Below are 19598 nucleotides of genomic sequence, written 5' to 3' on the forward strand. Positions count from 1 at the left end.
ACGTAAATGATATAGGAAAAATGTATGTGTGTGTGTAGAGGGAGGTGGTCTGCATATGTGTGTGTGTGTGGAAGAGATGTTGCGAAAAACAGTCACGTCATGCCTGCACACGCCAGATTAGATACAGTATACATGGATGAGGTATGTCTAATTCACAGATGCACAGATTGCATTTAGTAGCGTAATACCTGCGGCGTCATGCGACCGTTATTCCAGGAGCGTATCACATGAACCGTGCCATTAAATGATTCATAAATGGTTTTGCATTTGAATTACATACGTTACAGAATGACATGGCTGACTCTGGCTCAGGTGATGGAGAGTCAGAAGGATTAGGTAATAATACTAGTTATTATTACCTATTTACTTTATTATTATTATTATTATTATTACCTAATAGTTACTGCTTTAGACATCTGAAATGAAAGAAGCCGAATTGTATTTGCTCATTTATTAGTTTATCCATAGTAAGCGGTTTATCCTGGTCAGGGTTGCGACGGATCTGGGGCCTATCCCGGGAACACCGAGTGTGAAGCGGGAAGCGGGACGCCGGGCGGTCGCAGGGCACCACACACACACACACACACACACACACACACACACACACACACACACACACACACACACACACTCACTCATTTACACCTACGCATGATTTCCATCGAATTATTACGCATAGTCAAAAATGATTACAAAGAATATTAAACAATATTTTATTTACACAAAATAACTTCAAAAAAAGTTTCTTCACACGTTTTTTTCCCCCACACAAGTCGTGTCGAGTGAAAGACACATGCAATGTGAGCTGTAAACGTGTCCAAAATAAACACCCGGACAGTTGGGCCATTTTGGGACACTCTTTATTTTGAAGGAGCCTTGCTGAAAAGTGATTTATTAAATAGTCCACTGAGTCATATCACAGACAGAGCAGACAGACTGAAGAGGACCTGAGGATCAGGCCGTCTTTTGTTTGTTTTGTTTTTTTTAAACCGATTTCATCTGTGTATTTATCTAGAAGTTATCAGCACCCCTTATCAGATTAGGGAACAAACAGGAATGGTGGCATTTACTGACGTTAAACCACAGCACACATGAATTTTTACCTTGCGTTATTTTTTCCAACCTGAAGGATCTGTACACGCACAGTTTGTGGGGCACCTTATCGAACAAAGACTACTGGGAATGAATACATATTTTTAATATTTAAAGAGAAAAAACAGAAACACACATCGGGGACATGATTTTAGATCCTGAAGATCCTGATTCTGAAGTGTTTTATTCCTCTTAGAGCACAGCAATTTGCCATTGATTACAAGTATTCAATTATTCACGAAGAACACGCTGAACCGTTTATATTTATGTTTAATGTTGTATAACGTTCGCAAGAAGTTAGTTCCGCATCTTGTTACCGAAAAGTGCAGAGTTGGCGTCCTGAAGGTTCTCCCATGACTGAAAACTCACTGAGTGTTACGAAGTGCCAACACCGGAGACTACATTTTTCTTTGTTAAATAACAAGACAGATTCCTTTATTATTATTGTTATTATTGTTATTATTATTATTATGGGCCAAGCACCGAAGGTGCTTAGGCACCTATTGTATCCATTAGTTTTCTTTTTCTCCTTCTCCTTCTTCCCCGCTGGGAGTCTATGGCAGAAAATGATGAAATTTGGCACACTCATGTATATGACCATGACTAGTATCTGGACCAATTATGGGGTCTGTAAGACCAACTGTATAGCGCCATGACTAGTTAAAAAATTAATTTTTCAAATGGTTAGAATTGTTGAACACTGTCCTAGAGAAAAGAAATTTAGTTCATCAGATTAGTCTCCTCATGCTGATCATAATCCCTATCTTACATTAAGACGCCACCCATTACAGTAGTCACCATTTTGAAATATACAGTGTGCAGTTTTTTCGTTACTCCTCATTCAAATTTTGTCCCAATTCTTTAAAAAATCGGCTCAGACGATTAGTGGACAGATCCGGACAAAACTGACAGAACAGGATTTTGATATTCATATTTGTTCAAAAGTTATGATCCGGTATCTTTTAACATTCTACCTAAGGCTTTTGTGTGCTCATTCTCACCGTGAAAGCCCTCCTCAGCATCAAACCAAACGTGCGCTCTTTGTGTGGTGCACTGTGATAAACAACCCGCTTCAGTTCTAAAGGGCCTGGGTTTGAGTCCCATGTGGCGTAAGTTCTTAAAAGTGTCTATAAACTTCTGTCATTCAGTTAATATCTTTTGTGGCAAAGTATTGCACTAACCTTTCAACCTCTTGGCATGCAAATAAATGCCTCTGTTCTGTTCATTTCAAGTTCAATCTTATTCTTAGCTGTGCTTCTGAACCTATCTTTTATTCATTCATGTACATTTCTATTTCTCCTTCGTGTTCTGCAGGCTCCGCATTGCACTTGCTGCGCCTTTAGTGCTTGGCCCCTTTAATCGCTGCTTGCATTATTATTATTATTTTTAATTATTATTATTATTACTATTATAGCTATTGTATCTATTATTAGCCTTAAATTGTGAGACCACGGCCGTACAAGTCACTGTGAATGAGCTGCTGCTGTATAAAAGAAAACATTTTGGAAAGGGTGAATTAATATAAAACTGGGATTTGAGTGACAGCTGGAACTACTGTCAGAACTGCTATTGTAAATAATTAATTAAGCAACAAGAATTCAACAGCACTGTGGTATAAGTATATAATGCAGTCTATGCATTTAGAGGAAACTTGTAATAATTTTTTTCAACCAAACCAATTTATCCCCCCCCCCCCCAACAATTTCCTTAATAGTACCAAGTAACTTTTTTTCACAATTAACCATTTGAACAGTCACATCTGTAATTATTTGCACTCGTAGTAAATTGTCAGGTGAAAGTCTTAATAATGGACAGTAGATGCAGGTGGTGTTCATCTGATATGCTCGTGAAGGTGACCTGCTTCCTCATTATCCCGCACTATGCACTGTGTGAAATGCGTGTAATCGTGTTCTTTGGTACGATTGTGTCTCAGGCTATGTAATAGTCCACTTCAGGATGCATCTGCGTTGCAATATGTTCAGGAAGCGCAAGTGTGACAAGTGCGAAAATGACCCAGCACGCTCAGTTATGTGCACTGTAATCAGTAGCAGCGTTTTGTCAAAGTCAGTGACAGAAGCTCTTTGCGTTTGTCCCAGAGATATGTAAATATCTCACTGGAGGTCAAGTGCAGAATTTATTCTTCAGGACGTGCTTTATTTTGGGAATCGTCCCTGTGAGACTAACCTTGAGTGTTAATGTTTGTGTCTATCCTTGAAGCTGGGATTTATTTTTCGCTCTTTTTCTTGCACAGTAACAGGGCTGGCATAAGAGCAAAGCTGTTTTAAGGCCCACAGGAGAGCAGTTGTTTAAATGGTTCACTTATTTTTGCATTTTATTACTTTATACTTGTATAATGGCCTGGTGACTATGATTATGCTTCTTTCTTTGGATTAGTCTGCAGGCAAGAGTTTAGCTCAGATCATGAGGAAATGTTAAAAAGAGCGGTGAAGTGGCCTTTTGTTTTTCTGCACCGAAGATCTGGAACACATCGCCAATAAACCAAAACTGTATTATTTAGAATTTTTAAAAACTTTTATTATTTGCCTTATTATACTGGAAAGTTACTTTTGGTATTTCTTTAATCGTTGTACTTTTATAGTACTTTTTACATGTTGATTGTTTGGATATATTTTCGTTATTTTGTATTGTTGTTATATTTTGTCTTTATATACACTGCATTTTGTATTATTTGGCTATTTTACTATTTTATTTCTGACTAAAATTTTTCCCACCTGTTTTTCTTTTATTATTTATAAATGTGTAATCTTGATAGGTTAGTTTGAAATATATATAATGAGTCTTTATTGGTCACCTATACATTAGAGCACAGTGAAATTCTTTTCTTTGTATACCCCAGCATGTTAGGAAGCTAGGGTCAGAGCACAGGGTCAGACATGACACAGCGCCCCTGGAGCAGAGAGGGTTAAGGGCCTTGCTCAAGGGCCCAATAGTGGCAGCTTGGCAGTGCTGTGGCTTGAACCCCCGACCTTCCAATCAATAACCCAGAGCCTTAACCATCAAGCCACCACTACCACTAGTATGACCAATCATGTTGCCTCTACAGATGAATACTACTAATAATTTTTATGTATGGGGTACTTTTTAATGGGGCGGGGGGGTTGTAGGTCGATTGCCATTAAACAAATTGTCCGTAGAGTGTGAATGAGCGTATGAGTGTGTGTGATTTCGCCCTGTGATGGGTTGGCACCCCGTCCAGGGTGTCCCGCACCTTGTGCCACAAGTCCCCAAGGATGGGCTCCAGGCTCCCCCACGACCCTGTGTAGAATAAGCGGTACAGAAAATAGATTGGTGGAGTATTTTCCATTTTTAATTCCAAGTCTTAAAGTGCATTACATAAAAGATTGGAAGGTCAAAACGGGATCTTTATGACAAAGCATGTCTAAAGAACCAACGTAAATGAATTAATTGTGACTATATGACAATTACTATGAGTAATCTAAACGTATTAAGCAAAACAAGTCCCCATGCTAAGAACAGGCCAAAGTTTTCAATAACAGCTCTTGAGGTCGTGTTCCTTATGTTCTCCAGAGTTTAGATCGTCTAAACTTACAGCGGAGTCAAGTGCTCGAGGTTGTACAAAAATAGATGTCGGTGCCGAATCCATTTGCGTTCACCGAGAGCATACAGCCATTGATCATTATTGCGAACGTTTTGACTCGCATTGACTTTCCTTGTATGTTGTATCTTTATCTAGATTCATTGAACCATCTTGCTCTTTTTTAAGGCTGTAACGGTGGAGCGTGGGTTGGCCTCAATTTCCAAGCTGCAGCTTGTATTGCCATGATTCATTTCACCACAATGTGGAATTGATCCTTGCTTCACGGGGGTGGCGAGTCTTTCGTTCTATACAAGTCCCGTTGTTGTAATTGAGACATTCGAATGCATATCGCACGGCACAAAAATGACAGACTCTCGAAAGGACATCTCGAGCATCCGTTGCGTTATTGTCATACGTATTAGACAACTTCTAGGTGGAGATGAACATTTGAACGAAGCTTCTGACTCCTCCTAATTCAGCTTTGAAATGACACGAGATTCAGGTGTCTTTAGGATTCAACACAACTGAAGTCTTGCTCACCTGAACTCTCTTTATGCAGGCATCCGGCCTCCTATAATGAACGGGCCCATGCACCCTCGTCCTCTGGTGGCGCTGCTGGACGGCCGGGACTGCACGGTGGAGATGCCCATCTTGAAAGACGTGGCCACCGTGGCGTTTTGCGATGCTCAGTCCACCCAGGAGATCCACGAGAAGGTAGAGGAATATTTTATTGCGTTTACATTTGAGCTAGTCAGACCGCTTGGACCTGTTCAGAAGAAAAACTCTTATTTTATCAGTTAGATACTGTATGTATAATATTCTAGCATTTTCTAGCCTAGCTGTATACCTATTTTTAGCATCTTAAACCCATGAGCCTCTTTATTAGGAACACCTGTACGCCTGCACGTTCATGCAGTTAACCAGGCAGACAATCATGTGGCAGCAATGCAGTGAATAAAATCATGACGTCAAGAAGAGTTTCAGTTCATTCACATCTAATGCCAGAATAGGGGGGAAAACGATCTCGGTGACTATGACTGGTCTGGTTTGAGTGTTTCAGACATTTTCACACACTATATGATCTATATGACTCTATATAGACTGCTGTGAACTATCTATGACTACAGTATATGGTCTAGGGCTGGGCGATACATCGATATGATATCGATATCGTGATAAATAATTACAAATTAAATGGTACGGAATGGATGCCGTTGATTTGACGTTTTATTTTTTTTAAAAAAAATCTTCTTTGTCTTTAATAGGCATGATTAAATTTTTTTATTTTACTACTCTATTGCTAGCTAAATGTTAGCTAAATTATATATCGTGATACGCATCGTGTATCATAGAAATGTCCTCAAGTATCGTGACATGATACTTTTGTCATATCGCCCAGCCCTAATAGGATCTAATCTTTGCCATCGGCTACTCAGTTATAAAACCTACGACGCACCAAACCTCGAAGCTGATGGGCTACCTCAGCAGACGGCCACATCAGGTTCCACATCTGCCAGCCAAGACCAGAAATCTGAGGTGACGCAGGTTGTTTTGTTTTGTGTTGTTGGCTTTATAACTGAATAGCTGAAGGCAAAAAGTACATCATGTAATATACAGTTTTATTGCTAATGATTTATTTGTTTGTTTTTGCATCCTACTGCTACAAATACATTAAGGAAAAAAAAAAACAACAGTTTTAGCATTATTATTTCAAAAATATCTACTAATGTTTGATAAATGATTCAATATTCAGCTGTGGGGGTTGTTATGATGCTGAGGCTGAACCAGTGTAATATTGGTATAAAATATCCCATTTACACAAAGTAGTAGACAAAACACTCTTATTTATAGTGTTATTTGATGCGCTGTTTTAATCATTACTAACATCCCATAATAACTGTTACTACGGTCCATTATGGATTATACGAAGGGAATAAAACACAATGGGGCGTGCTGTTATAGGAAAATGACCAATGATTAGGTTGTGTGATGCAGCCGGACATGAAGCAGCAATTTGCCACCGATTACAATTGTATTAATTACAGAGTGACACATTATGCATTCGATCAGTTTTTTGTTACGTTTAATGTTGCGGAACGTTCTAGCAACTATAAACGGTCATTCCTTCACCAGCCTTCCATTTTTTTTCCTCTGTCTTGAAGATAATAAGAGAAAAAACAATGCAGATTGTCCTGACACTGAGAAAGTAGAAACCACAAACTTTTTAGGAACAGCTTTACCTCCGATTGTTACGAAGTGACACTGGAGACTCCTTCCAAAAATGTTACGTAAACTTCTCCTTAGAGAAAACTTCAATATATCAACTAGTAGATAATTTTTTTTTTGGTCTTTGTTAAATAATATTATTAGAGCTGCAACAACTAAGCGATAAAATCGATAATAATTGATTATGAAAATCATCAACGAATCTCATTATGGATTAGTCAGTCTGTGTGTGGCACGGGGTGCGTTTACTCGTTACCTTACTTCTGTTCTGAAAACACACTTCAGAGAGTAAATACTAAAGTTGTGTCCCAATTGACGTACTCCACACTTACACTATGCACTATGTACTCTACCGTCTAGTGTATGAATTTTAGAAATGTAATATCGTCTCAAAAGGAACACTAGCGTTTTTTTTTTACTAATAGGACGTATACGCCGCTTCCTAGTCGACGGCGCATGACGTCATACGCACGTAATGTGACGCCGCTAGCTTTAGCAGATACCCAGAGTCACCGACAATGACTTTCTTCAGTTTACTGTTTGTCAACCTTACCTTTTATAAAAAGTAATGCATGAATACTAGTATATAATGTAAACTTATATATTAGTTTATATTATATATAAGTTTTTATGGGTGCACAAAAAGCACTGAATTAAACTACATGAATAATAAATGAATAATATATATTCTGGTGTGTGTGTGTGTGTGTGTGTGTGTGTGTGTGTGTGTGTGTGTGTGTGTGTATTGGGTTCTTTTCTGTTTTGGACAAACAGTTGTGTAAAGTTTTAGTCTGAAGTTTATATTTGTAACACTCAGTTTGTGGATTTTATTTTAAATAAACTGAAAAATGGTACTGGAAGTTTGCCCCGCCCCCATCCGATTAATCGATTAATCGTAAAAATAAATAAATAAATAAATATGCGACCAACTAATCAGTTATGAAAATAATCATTAGTAGCAGCCCTAATTATTATACATTAATGTAAACTTGTAATTTGCACTAAACCTGCACTACTGCCCAATCAGAATAGGGAATTGAACAGCACTGTGATATAAATGTTATTATAATTGCTGTTCGTCAATTAGGATATTTTAAAGCTCATGTTCAGAAACAGTTATGCATGTTTGCATTAGTTTACAAATGTTAAATTAAAAACTGTCGGCAGTGGACTTGGACCATTGGAGCGAACTATACATCGGAATGCACGTGTGAACGAATGGCCTGTGAATAGATATGGGTTTATGATGAGGATTTATTTATTTATTTATTTATTTATTTTGTAGATTGTAATTGTAAATTGCCGCGAAGCGTCGCTGTCAATATGCCGGCTCCAGTAGATATGCCAGTTAATTTACGTGTTAAACAATAAGCAGTAGAAACCTGTGCAAATATGTTTTTATTCTGCTGTGAACTTGTGCATGCTGACCTACAGCTGGCTTGCACTTCCAGCCGTTCTAATTTCTAGGTCAAACTGGCAGCCGGTTACTACATGGTAGTTTCAGTTTCTTGCTATAATTATCTGTGGCTGTAAATCGAATATATTGGTGTATAATAGAGAAAGTCTCTTACATACTCCGTGCACCATGATCAAACTGTTTATTTAATATGTACTCATCCTGTGTAAGAAACGCTCAATCAGATCATAAACACGCACATGGCTTTCTATTTTTCTGCTGACTTGCGGCTTGGCTTTTTTTTTTCTCCTCTCTCTTTTTTTTTTTTGGCACGTGTTGTGTATTTTTGGACGGACGCCAGGCCCCAGCGTGCCCTCCCAGAGCTCGCAGAGACAGATGGCTCTCTGGTTTTTCCTCCCTGTCCGCTTCTACAAGCCAATTTAAACTTCCCGTGCTGAACGGATGGGGTTATTACACAGTTCCGTCTACAGAGAAAAGAAGCTCTTTTATACTGCTGTTTCTGTGCCTGTGATCCAAATCAGTGATATTTGTCAAAATGACAACGAACAAGTGAACTACAGGGTCTGTTTCATGTAAGCTGTCGGCTTTGAAGCCGTGGAATTGTCGATTTCTACTTCCTGGTTGTCGTTCTTCGAGTTCAATGCTGACTATTGTTTTAAGTGGGCAGCGGTTTTCAAGGCCTCTTGAATACCATCCTCAAAAAAAAAAGTGTGTTTCTTGGCCTCACAGGCTTTAATCAACAATGCGTACTTTATTTATTATAACACAGTGTTGAATTCTCAAATCTGATTGGTCAGGAGGTGTTGACTAATATTCTATAACAGTATGACTGGTTTATATTAATTCAACTGTTCTAATCGATTATCATTACTATAGTAGATAAAAGCCCTGTAGTGCAGAGGCCATGTTGCCGTTTTCTGTGACTAAACCTTTATTTAACAGTTTTGGAAGGAGTCTCCAGTCTGAGTACTTTGTAATGCTATAAACTGCTGTAATTTTCTAACTTCAGGATGGAGGGTTTTTTTTGTTTTTGTTTTTTGCGTTTTGTGTTTTTTTTAGTATTTAATAAAGAGATTCTGGTAAGGAAATAACTGTTGAAAGCTGTGATAAGTGATAACGTGAACTTATTTGATGTAATCCTAAATGGATAAAAAGTGTGACTTGTCATTATCAAACAGCGAAATTGTTTGCATTCGCAAATTACTGAGGTAAAAAAGGAATAAATCACTTCAGGATATACTGGTATTACAAAATAAACAACCTCCTAACGGATGTTTTGCATCATGCCACATCGCACAACCCTGTCGCTGATTATTTTCCTATATATGCAAGCCTCCAAAGTGTTTAATTCCCTGCTTGTGTACCAAGAATTGGTCCTTGGAGCCCTGTTACAATATTCCACCATATTCAACACACAACCTTATTATAATAGCCAGTTCAAAATGTCATCATTAGAGATGTTACGACTGTTTTGGAACCATTCCCCCCCCCCCAGTGAAGGATATATAATTTAAACCGTTTTAGACTGTTCCTTGGCTCTTCATTTTATTTTATTTACTGTGTCTGTAGATTGTATTTAATTTCCTTGTGGCAGATAAAATAAATAAATAAAAAAAGGGTCAGTCTTGGTAGTCAACTAGTGTGATGTAGAAATATAATGAAAGGTCATTAGATTCTAAAAAGTCATTCTCATAACCCTAGCAGTTTGAATTTCTAGAGAAGTCCAGTAATAGGATTAAAGGAAGCCATATTGCTAAATTAAGCCCAAAGTGCTGAGGCAGTGTGTGCAGAATGAGAAGCACCTCATTGACCACGACCATTTGAGTATGAAAGTTAATAAGGTGTAGCTGAAATGTTTTTAGTCATGTGGCCAACGGAGCAGAAACGCTTCCATGGTAACCTAAAAACCAAGGGTGATCAAGGGTCAGCACTTATTTCCACATACAGCAGTGTTCATGGAAATAAGGTTCTAATAGACATGCGCGTAGTTGAAGAGACTCGACGTTCGGCGTTTTTAACTATTCTAGCTAGATAGTAGTCTGGAGTAAATCGAAGTAAGTGCATTTATTAAGTAATCCCACATTTATGAGTGTAGGTGTTTGAGGAGCTGGACAGTGTAATGCAGTGTGTAACTGTGGAAGGCATGAATAGCAAACCTAACGTCATCGAATGCTTCACAGCACACTCACAATGGTTATGTTTTTCGCCTCGTCTTCATGTTAATGCAGAACATTTCCGTGGCCAAGACCACAAAAACTGGATGACTAAAGAGAAATGCTGCCTGGAATTTCTAATTTGCTGTTAAGTTGCTCCCCACATGAACACTCTGAACAAACAGTTACAGTTACTCTTATCGTACAGAGCTCCACACACCCGGAACTTCAGTGGACCGTTATAAACATTTCCCTATGGTCATTGATGTGTGTAATCGTTTTAATGTTTGAATTTCCTCTTGATTTTTTTTGTGTAAACTCAGCACTATTGTGAATGATCGACCTCTCTTCTGTTTGCTTTCCAAGCTTCAAACCTTTCACCTATTATCTCCTTGAAAACCGTTTTTAAAAATAATAATTTGCTTAACATGGTTCCCCTCACTAGGAAGTCCGGTTATTCTCTTAATATAAGAATTGGGAACACCCCTAAACCTTCTCTGAGCCTGCTCCTTATCTCTGGATTCATATCTTTGGATGCATTTGCATATTGGAACTTGATTGGCGCTTTTATTCTGTGAAGGTTGTTGGCGATGTCACTAACTTGTTTTGGGGTTTTTCTTCACAGCCATCACAATGTTTCTGTCATCAACCGCTGTTGTTTTCCTTGGCCGACCTGTTCCACATCTGGTTGTTAGTACACCAGTGGTTTCTTTCTTTTTCAGGACGTTCCAGATTGTTGTATCGGCTATGCCCAATGCTTGTGCAATGGCCCTGATAGATGTTCCCTCTTTTCTCAGTTTCAGAATGGCTTGCTTTTCTCCCATAGGCAGCTCTCAGGTTTTCATGTTGGTTTATCCTTTTTAACAACAAATGCAGTCTTCACAGGTGAAACGGAAGGTTAAAACCAAGAGTAGACTTTCAGAGCTATTACTTCTTTAAACAATCAGTTTCACAGGGTGCACCTGGACAACAAGAAGCACCAATCCGTGATGTGTTCCAATATTTTTGATCACTCGGCGGGGGGGGGGGGGGGGTGTCAAACTAAAGGTGCGATGTTCAAAGTTGTTTAACACATCTAGATGTAAATATGAGGAAATGAAAGCTGAAATTCTGATCTATCGTATCTATTTATCGGAGGGAAACGAAAAAAGAATGGGCCTTGCCGTTCCAATAGTTTCAGAGGGGACTGTAAAGGGTTGAGCCCGCAGCTGAAGAGACACCAGTACGACTGGGTCCTGGATGGGGTTGTAAAATTCACTTGAACGATTATTACTGTCTTTAATAAATGGTTATTGATTAATCATTATTGACACACACACAAGGCAGTATGCATATTTTCTCCTCAGACATACCACAGCTGAATTATAACTTGAGCTTAAACATGCGTAGGATAATATGGACCAAAAATAGCAAGAATTAGTAGAGTGCTCCCACACAGGACTTGCACGCTTTATGTCTCACTGCTTCTTTATTATTTTTTTAATTTAATTCATGGTTCTCACAGTGGGGTGTGGCCGGGGACCCCAAGGGATCTTTGAAGTATAGTCATTTTATTACAGTGGTGGAAATCAGAGGCCACAAAAAGATGTATATATTATTGTCATGTTTTTAACTGCTGTTAAAGGGGTATGGTAAGGGGCATCACAATTCACAAAAAAAGAAAATGTTGTTGGTTGTGCTTTTGCAAACAGTTTCAACATAAAAGGACAGAAATGGTTCTACATGTATTTATTTGTCATCGCGTGTCCTCGCTTTTTTTTCCTGTGCGGTCCTCCAGGTACTGAACGAGGCTGTTGGGGCTCTCATGTACCACACCATCACACTCATGCGCGAGGACCTAGAGAAATTCAAAGCACTTCGAATCATCGTCCGCATCGGCAGCGGTTTCGACAATATCGATATCAAATCAGCTGGAGAATTGGGTAATCTCATTTCCTTCCTTACCATGTTAATGCTAACATGTTGTAGTATATGGTGTGTGTGTGTGTGTGTGTGTGTGTGTGTGCCTCTCCGTATAGTAAAGGGTGTGTATTTTTTTTAGGCATAGCTGTGTGTAACATGCCCTCAGCCTCAGTGGAAGAGACGGCCGATTCGACGCTGTGTCACATCCTCAATCTCTACAGACGCACTACCTGGCTGCACCAGGCTCTCCGTGAGGGCACGCGGGTCCAGAGCGTGGAGCAAATCCGCGAGGTTGCGTCTGGAGCCGCCCGCATCCGAGGGGAAACTCTGGGGATCATCGGCCTCGGTCAGCGTACACAACCACTGTTAAACATTTTATTATTATTATTATTATTATTATTATTATTATTATTATTATTATTTCCTTAACTAATTCTATTTCATTTTAGATATCATTTTAGAAATAAATAATGGATATTTCACATATAGTTTTTTAGGTGTAGTACCTGCACTTGTTTTTTGTTGTTATTTTTAATTAATGTGTAAAAATCATTTTTTAAAAACGATTATTTTAGGATAAGGATGGGAGAATTTTCTTGCCATAACCAGGAAGTGAAAACATTTATAGTCCATTTATAGACGATTTACTGATGATAAATGAACGTTACGCACTATAATAATTTATAATTAATGCGATGGAATATTTACGACCTCTGTTTTATATTTAATTAAGCACCAGTTACGGACTCGGAAATCACAAATTATCTTCGATATAAAGTCTGTATGAGGCTCTAAATACATCGTTGAATTAATCACTCATTTAAAGCCACTTAGAAAAGATTTAAAAGGGGAAACGAAAGCAGGGTGATTTGAGTAGAAGGAAAGGTTATTGATTCGTCGTGTGTGTGTGCGTGTTTCAGGGCGTGTTGGCCAGGCTGTAGCACTGAGAGCTAAAGCGTTTGGCTTTAACGTGATCTTCTACGACCCGTACCTGTCTGACGGCATGGAGCGAGCGCTGGGACTGCAGAGAGTAAACACACTACAGGACCTATTGTTCCACTCCGACTGCGTCACACTCCACTGCAGCCTGAACGAACACAACCACCACCTCATCAACGACTTCACTATCAAACAGGTAGCGCACACAAACACACATGCGCGCGTGCACACACGCTCCACATTTTAAGATCAGTGCATGCTGCTACGAGTTATCACTATAGAAGAAATGCACCAGTCTTCTTTTTCCACCAGTAAAAATGTCAGCGGATGTATGAACTGGAAATGATTGACGTTTGTGTAGGTGTGAACCGACACTCCCAGAAGCCCCGCCCTCTTCTCTTTTTGGATTGTTTTTCCTGTGTACTCGTCCCGAATATATGTGCAAATGCTTGCTTATAAATGTTACTTTTAATATCTCCCGGCCTCGTATTTGCACCAGGGCTGCTCAGAGTGAGTTGTGTTGTTGTTTTTTTTTGTGTGTGTGTACTAGATGCGTCAGGGTGCGTTCCTGGTGAACACTGCGCGAGGGGGGCTGGTGGATGAGAAAGCTCTGGCTCAGGCACTGAAAGAGGGAAGAATACGCGGCGCAGCTCTCGACGTCCACGAGACGGAGCCCTTCAGGTGAGCCTTGAGTGTGGGTGGTAGAGAGCGACTGAGAAAGAGAGCCATGAGTGTGTGTGTGTGTGTGTGTCTGTGGGAGACAGAGTGCCTCAGGTGATCCGACAGAACTCAGTGAGGCATTATTTGAGTTTACCAGTTTTACTGCATGCTAGCATTCCACAGCGTAACCATTTTTCACACTGAAGTATCAGTTGTCTGACTCCTCTAACGACCCGTCTCAGTTTCAGCCAGGGCCCTCTGAAAGATGCCCCTAATCTGATCTGCACTCCTCACGCTGCCTGGTACAGCGAGCAGGCCTCCATCGAGATGAGAGAGGAAGCAGCTCGGGAGATCCGCAGGGCCATTACCGGTACGTTTTAACACAACTTACACGTGCCTTAGTGAGGTTAACATCTTTTATATCCAAATAATGATTGATAAAAGTATGTACAAGCATTTGGAGGCTTGCGTCACCAGAAAATTGGACTGTTTTTTTTTCTTCTTTTTTCCCCCCCATTGACTGTAAGTCTGGTGCTGTTACTATGCTGGCACTGGAGACTCCTTCCATCTCCTTAGAGAAAACTTATAACACCATATCTAATATCACACACTGTTACGTCCATTTATTACAAAGAGTGCATTTTGAAATCAGTTTATTATTAGGTTTAGATTATGGGCGTGTTTACACCTGGTCACTTCATGCCTTCTCTCTGATCGGATAGCTGTCCGATTGCGAAAAGACCAGGTGTAAATGCCTTCCGAAACGGATTTAAATCCGATCGTTCAAACCACACCAGGAGGCGGTCTGGGACGCATTCCAGAAGAAACCGGACCAGTCTAAACGCATCTGGTTGTTGAAACCACGTACGTCGGCGCTTTTCTCCTCCCAAAAGGAAGTACCTCACTCGCTTTAGCCGCGCCGGAAGCAAGAACAAACACGGACGACACTCGGGGATGGAGCAGCCGCGAAACGCAGACGCTCGGCGCTTTATGGAGCGACAAAAGCGTGCAGCAAAAGCTAACTAGAACTTACAGAAACAAGTATATATGAAGAAATGTCGTGGAAAACGAGTGAGCACGGTTACACTAGAACGTGGCAACAGTGCCAAAGAAAATAACGGTGGCTGCCATTTCAATACAGCGGAACTGTGTATTTGAATTCCGCGCGGGAAGAGAAGATGGGATTCATATCCGTTTAGCTGAAACGCATCATGTGGCCAGGTGTAAGTGGAACCGTTTTATCCGATCAGGGAAAACGCGTAACGGGACCAGGTGTAAACAGGCCCTGTGTTGAGTGCCCCTATGAATTAGCTGTTACTATAGAAACAATAGTGCATTCGAATAAGCGCGTTAATATTAACTTGTGAACTGCCTTGCAGCTACAGTCAGAATAATAGAATTAGATTCGTTATAGATTAAGCAAAACTTTCTGACAAATCCGAATTCAACATTAACGGTAAATATAGCGCTTTTTTAACCTTAGCGGTTCTACAAAGTGCTTTACACTGTGTCTCATTCACCCATTCACACACACACACTCTCACACCAATGGTAGCAGAGCTGCCATTCAAGGTGCCAGCTTGCCATCGGGAGCAACTTGGGGTTGCTTGACCACGGAGACATGTGGAGTCACGTGGGCCGGGAATCAAACCGCCAACCCTACGATTTCAGTAGGTAATAGTCTGGTTTGTTGGTGCTGTGTTTTATTTATTTATTTCTCCAAAGAAGTGTGTATGCAGCCCTTTTTTTTTTTTTTTTAAGAGAAGTGTCTGCACGACTCGGGTATTTCGTCATGCCAGGATTAATGCCGAATTTTCAAAAACACTTCCTCACCAAGGAAAATTCAAGTGAAGTTTTTATGTGTAATGCGCGATGATGCTTCACCGCCGTTTACCGTCATTACTGAGATTGTTCTGCTTCTTTCTCAGGTTTGTGGATGGTGAAGTAGAAGTTGCTGGACTGTTGTGGTGTAACATGGCTGTGTGTTTTGTTTTTTTTTTTTTTTGCCTCCAGGTCGTATTCCGGACAGCCTGAAGAACTGTGTGAATAAGGAGTTTCTCACACAGACCACACACTGGGCAGGCATGGACCCCGCCATCCACCCAGAGCTCAACGGAGCCTACAGGTGCAGTTATGGATTTAATCCCTAAAATGCTTTTATCCAAAGTAGCAGCGTGATATCGAAATCTTAGATTTGCTGCACTGGTAACACTATATTTTTTATTATTATTATTTTTCACATGGGAACTGTTTAGTCAGCGCAGAAGTTCACGCACCAGTTAAACCTACAGGGAGGATCGGGTGGGGTGGGGTGGGATGGAGGGGAAGGGGCGGGACTGCAGAGTCACAGTTTGGGAGGTGCAGGAAAGGGTGTGAGTGGTTTGGGGAGTGTTTGTTTGAGATCTAGTACGTTGTTGCATATACGATCCCAAGCCACTCGTTAGAATCCAAACGCGTGAAATATTTCACCTCAAACGAAAAGAAAGATGATCATTTTCAGGTTCTTCCCTTGTCTCTTTGGCTTCTATTGGCTGGATTCTGCTCTGCTTTTTTCCCCTCTCACTCTTGCGCCTATATTTCGACCCCAAATGTGTCTGTTGTATAAATTTTTTAAAAAATTTTTTTTGTAAATAGGACAAAATGTACTTGGGTAGCTGTGAGCAAAGGAGAGATTCGCAACCTGTTCAAACTTAAATGCGGTTGCCAGATTTCTATCTTGTCCCCACCCCTCCATTTCCTGGGTGTTGTTCTGGTTCTTGTTTCTCTTGTGTCCCCTGAGACTTTCCTCTCGTACATTGCAAGATGGAGACAACATATCTCGTAGGCTACAGTTAACGTAACGCCACGCCTCAGCTGAGTAAGTAAATGCCGTGTATAGGCATTAATCACGATACCATTATATAAATAAACTGACCAAATTTTTTACAACGTAAAGCTAGATTTTTGGATTTCCTTGTAGACAGTAACCCACTGTGGCGTTCAGTATAATATTCCACTTAAACAACCAAATAGGAAAAGAAAACTAATCTCTAAATAGTTTTTTTTTTTGCTTTTTTTTTGTGTGGGGGGTTTTTTTTTTTGGATTGTTGCGGCTATTTTCAAAATTTGCGCCGCAATTTGCGGAGATTTATTTATTTATTTTTTGCGGAAAACTGCTTGAAGTGGCGATATCGCAATCGCGCGTAATTGTTTTGCACGGTCTTTGGCAGTGATGTCTGTTGGTAAATTTGATCTTTTAGCGGTACTCTTGTTCGACGCACGTGAATGAGATGAGGACGGGTTCCCTTCTGAGTCTGGTTCCTCTCAAGGTTTCTTCCTCGTATCGTCTTAGGGAGTTTTTCCTCGCCACCGTCGCCACCGGCTCGCTGAATAGGGATAAGTTCACACACTTAAAATCTGTATCCTGTGTTTATATATTTCTGTAAAGCTGCTTTGAGACAACGTCCGTTGTAAAAAGCGCTATACAAATAAAATCGCATTGAATTGAATTGAATCGATGAGGGCTTTGACTGAATGCGCGTTGTGATGATGTCACATGACACGTCTTGGTCCAAATCTGCGGTAACGTAGAACAATTCGCACTCATGGTGCTTTTATCCACCCTGGACTTTTCCAAATAGTGTTTATAGGCTATGTGGGCCTTACAGCGTTTAAATAAACAAACGTGTGCCGTGATGTGCTGACCACGAAATGTCCTCCATGATAGTGTGTACCTTCTCTGCATGTAAAATGGATTAAATTAACATTGTGAAGCTACTAGCTTGGGTTTTTTTGTTGTTGTTTTTTTACATATAAATATCTGTAAAAAAATAAATAAGTATTGACAACACAGAGAAGACTTTTAAACAACGAAATGGGGCTAGGTTGTTTATGTCATCTGTACATGAAGCCTATTGGTAGCTGGTTACAGTAAATAGTTTAATGTAGTCCAAAATCAGAACTTTTAAATAGTGAGGGCGTGCTGAATTTATTATTATTATTTTTTTTTTATTTTTTTTTTTGTGGTTGTGTGTATCTTCAAATTGTATGCATTGTGAGTCTGTTTAAAATTGTATGTATAATGCATATTTATTGTTTTGAGCCCAAAATGTAATAATTGGCTGTTTAATTGACTGTCATTGAGTGTGCAACGCCATGTGAAAAAGCACAAGTAACATTTACTTGAATACTAAGAGTAGGAGGTGCAAACGCACCCAGTGCACCGCTGTACAATCACACGCATTTGCACACACCACCCACAGGCGTTGAGATAAACTCGTGTGCTAACATACTTTCGTGTGAATTTGTGCGGTGTCACATGTACCCAACCAAGCTGTAAAATAAAATGAAGAAGGAAGTGTAATGTTTTGCTGTGGTAGACAGGATGAATAGAAGAAGCAAAGCGTTGTATGCAGTAGAGAAGAATTTCTCACGTAGCCTGATATTTTTACATGGACATCCCCGCATTTTTGTCTGACTTTTTTCCAAAACATGTCACTTCCCTATTCTTGTAATGGTGTAAACATGGATCGTATATCTGACTCATTTTTCCTTTTGACTTAGTTCTGGTTTTTTGGGGAGGGTTTGGCCCACATACTTCTGGGTATGTCAGCATGTCTAATGAATACAATTCAGATAAGCGCTGTAGTCACACCTTAGACATGGATGTATTATGGTCTGCAACATTCTCCAAGTCTAATTCAAATAGAGTGCTGTGAAAAAGTATTTGCCCCTATGCGGATTTCTTCTGGTTTTGTGTAGATCTCATACTGAATTGTTTCAGGAATTAAAACAAAATCGAAGATAAAACAAAGGCAACCCGAGTAAAGACGAAATACAGTTTTTAAACGATAATGTTATTTATTGAAGCAAAAAATTTATCCAATACCAACAGGGCCTGTGTGAAAATGTATTTGCCCCCGTAGTTACTAATTCCCCAGATCTATGAAACTGCATTCATAATGGGGTTCAGCTGGACTAGACACAACCAGGCCTGATTACTGCAAACCCTGTTCAATCACATCAACACTTAAATAGAACTTTTTCAACAGTGTGAAGTTGGTTAAAAGGTCTTACTCAGTAACACACTATGGCACAATTGAAAGAAATTCCAGAAATGATGAGGAAGAAGGTGATTGAAATACATCAGTCTGGGAAGGGTTACACAGCTATTTCAAAGGCTCTGGGACTCCAAAGAACCACAGAGAGTGCCGTTATCTCCAAATGGAAAAACTCGGCACGGTAATGAACCTTCCCAGAAGTGGCCGACCTTCCAAAATTCCTCCAAGAGCACAGCAACGACTCATCCAGGAAGTCACAAAAGAGCCAAGGACAACATCAAAGGACCTAGAGACCTCTCTTCAGGCATCAATAAAGGTCAGTGTTCATGACTCCATTATCAGAAAGACTCTGGGCAAAAATGGCATCCATGGAAGAGTGGTGAGGCGAAAACCACTGCTAACCCAGAAGAACATTAAGGCTCGTCTGAATTTTGCCAAAACACACCTTGATGATCCTCAAACCTTTTGGGAGAATGTTCTGTGGACTGATGTGAACTGTTTGGAGGACAGGCATCCCATTACATCTGGATTACATTGGATAACTTTTTTGCTTCAATTAAAAAAATAAATAAATGAAAAGTGTATTGTGTGTTACTCGGGTTGCCTTTGTT

The 19598-nt window shown here is 40.0% G+C and overlaps 1 protein-coding gene across 2 annotated transcripts in view; it reads left to right on the plus strand.

The window, feature by feature from the left end:
- LOC128611860 (C-terminal binding protein 1) overlaps positions 1-19598 on the plus strand; it is a 30707-nt gene that overhangs the window by 9004 nt on the left and 2105 nt on the right. For both annotated transcript variants that reach the window (XM_053631692.1, XM_053631691.1), the window contains exons 2-8: positions 5211-5365; positions 12225-12369; positions 12489-12695; positions 13270-13484; positions 13839-13969; positions 14191-14318; positions 15962-16073. In XM_053631692.1, coding sequence (XP_053487667.1) covers positions 5211-5365; positions 12225-12369; positions 12489-12695; positions 13270-13484; positions 13839-13969; positions 14191-14318; positions 15962-16073 — 1093 coding nt within the window. The remainder of the gene's footprint in view (positions 1-5210; positions 5366-12224; positions 12370-12488; positions 12696-13269; positions 13485-13838; positions 13970-14190; positions 14319-15961; positions 16074-19598) is intronic.

This window comes from Ictalurus furcatus, chromosome 8 (genome assembly GCF_023375685.1).
Source record: "Ictalurus furcatus strain D&B chromosome 8, Billie_1.0, whole genome shotgun sequence".
Taxonomy (NCBI): Eukaryota; Metazoa; Chordata; class Actinopteri; order Siluriformes; family Ictaluridae; genus Ictalurus; species Ictalurus furcatus.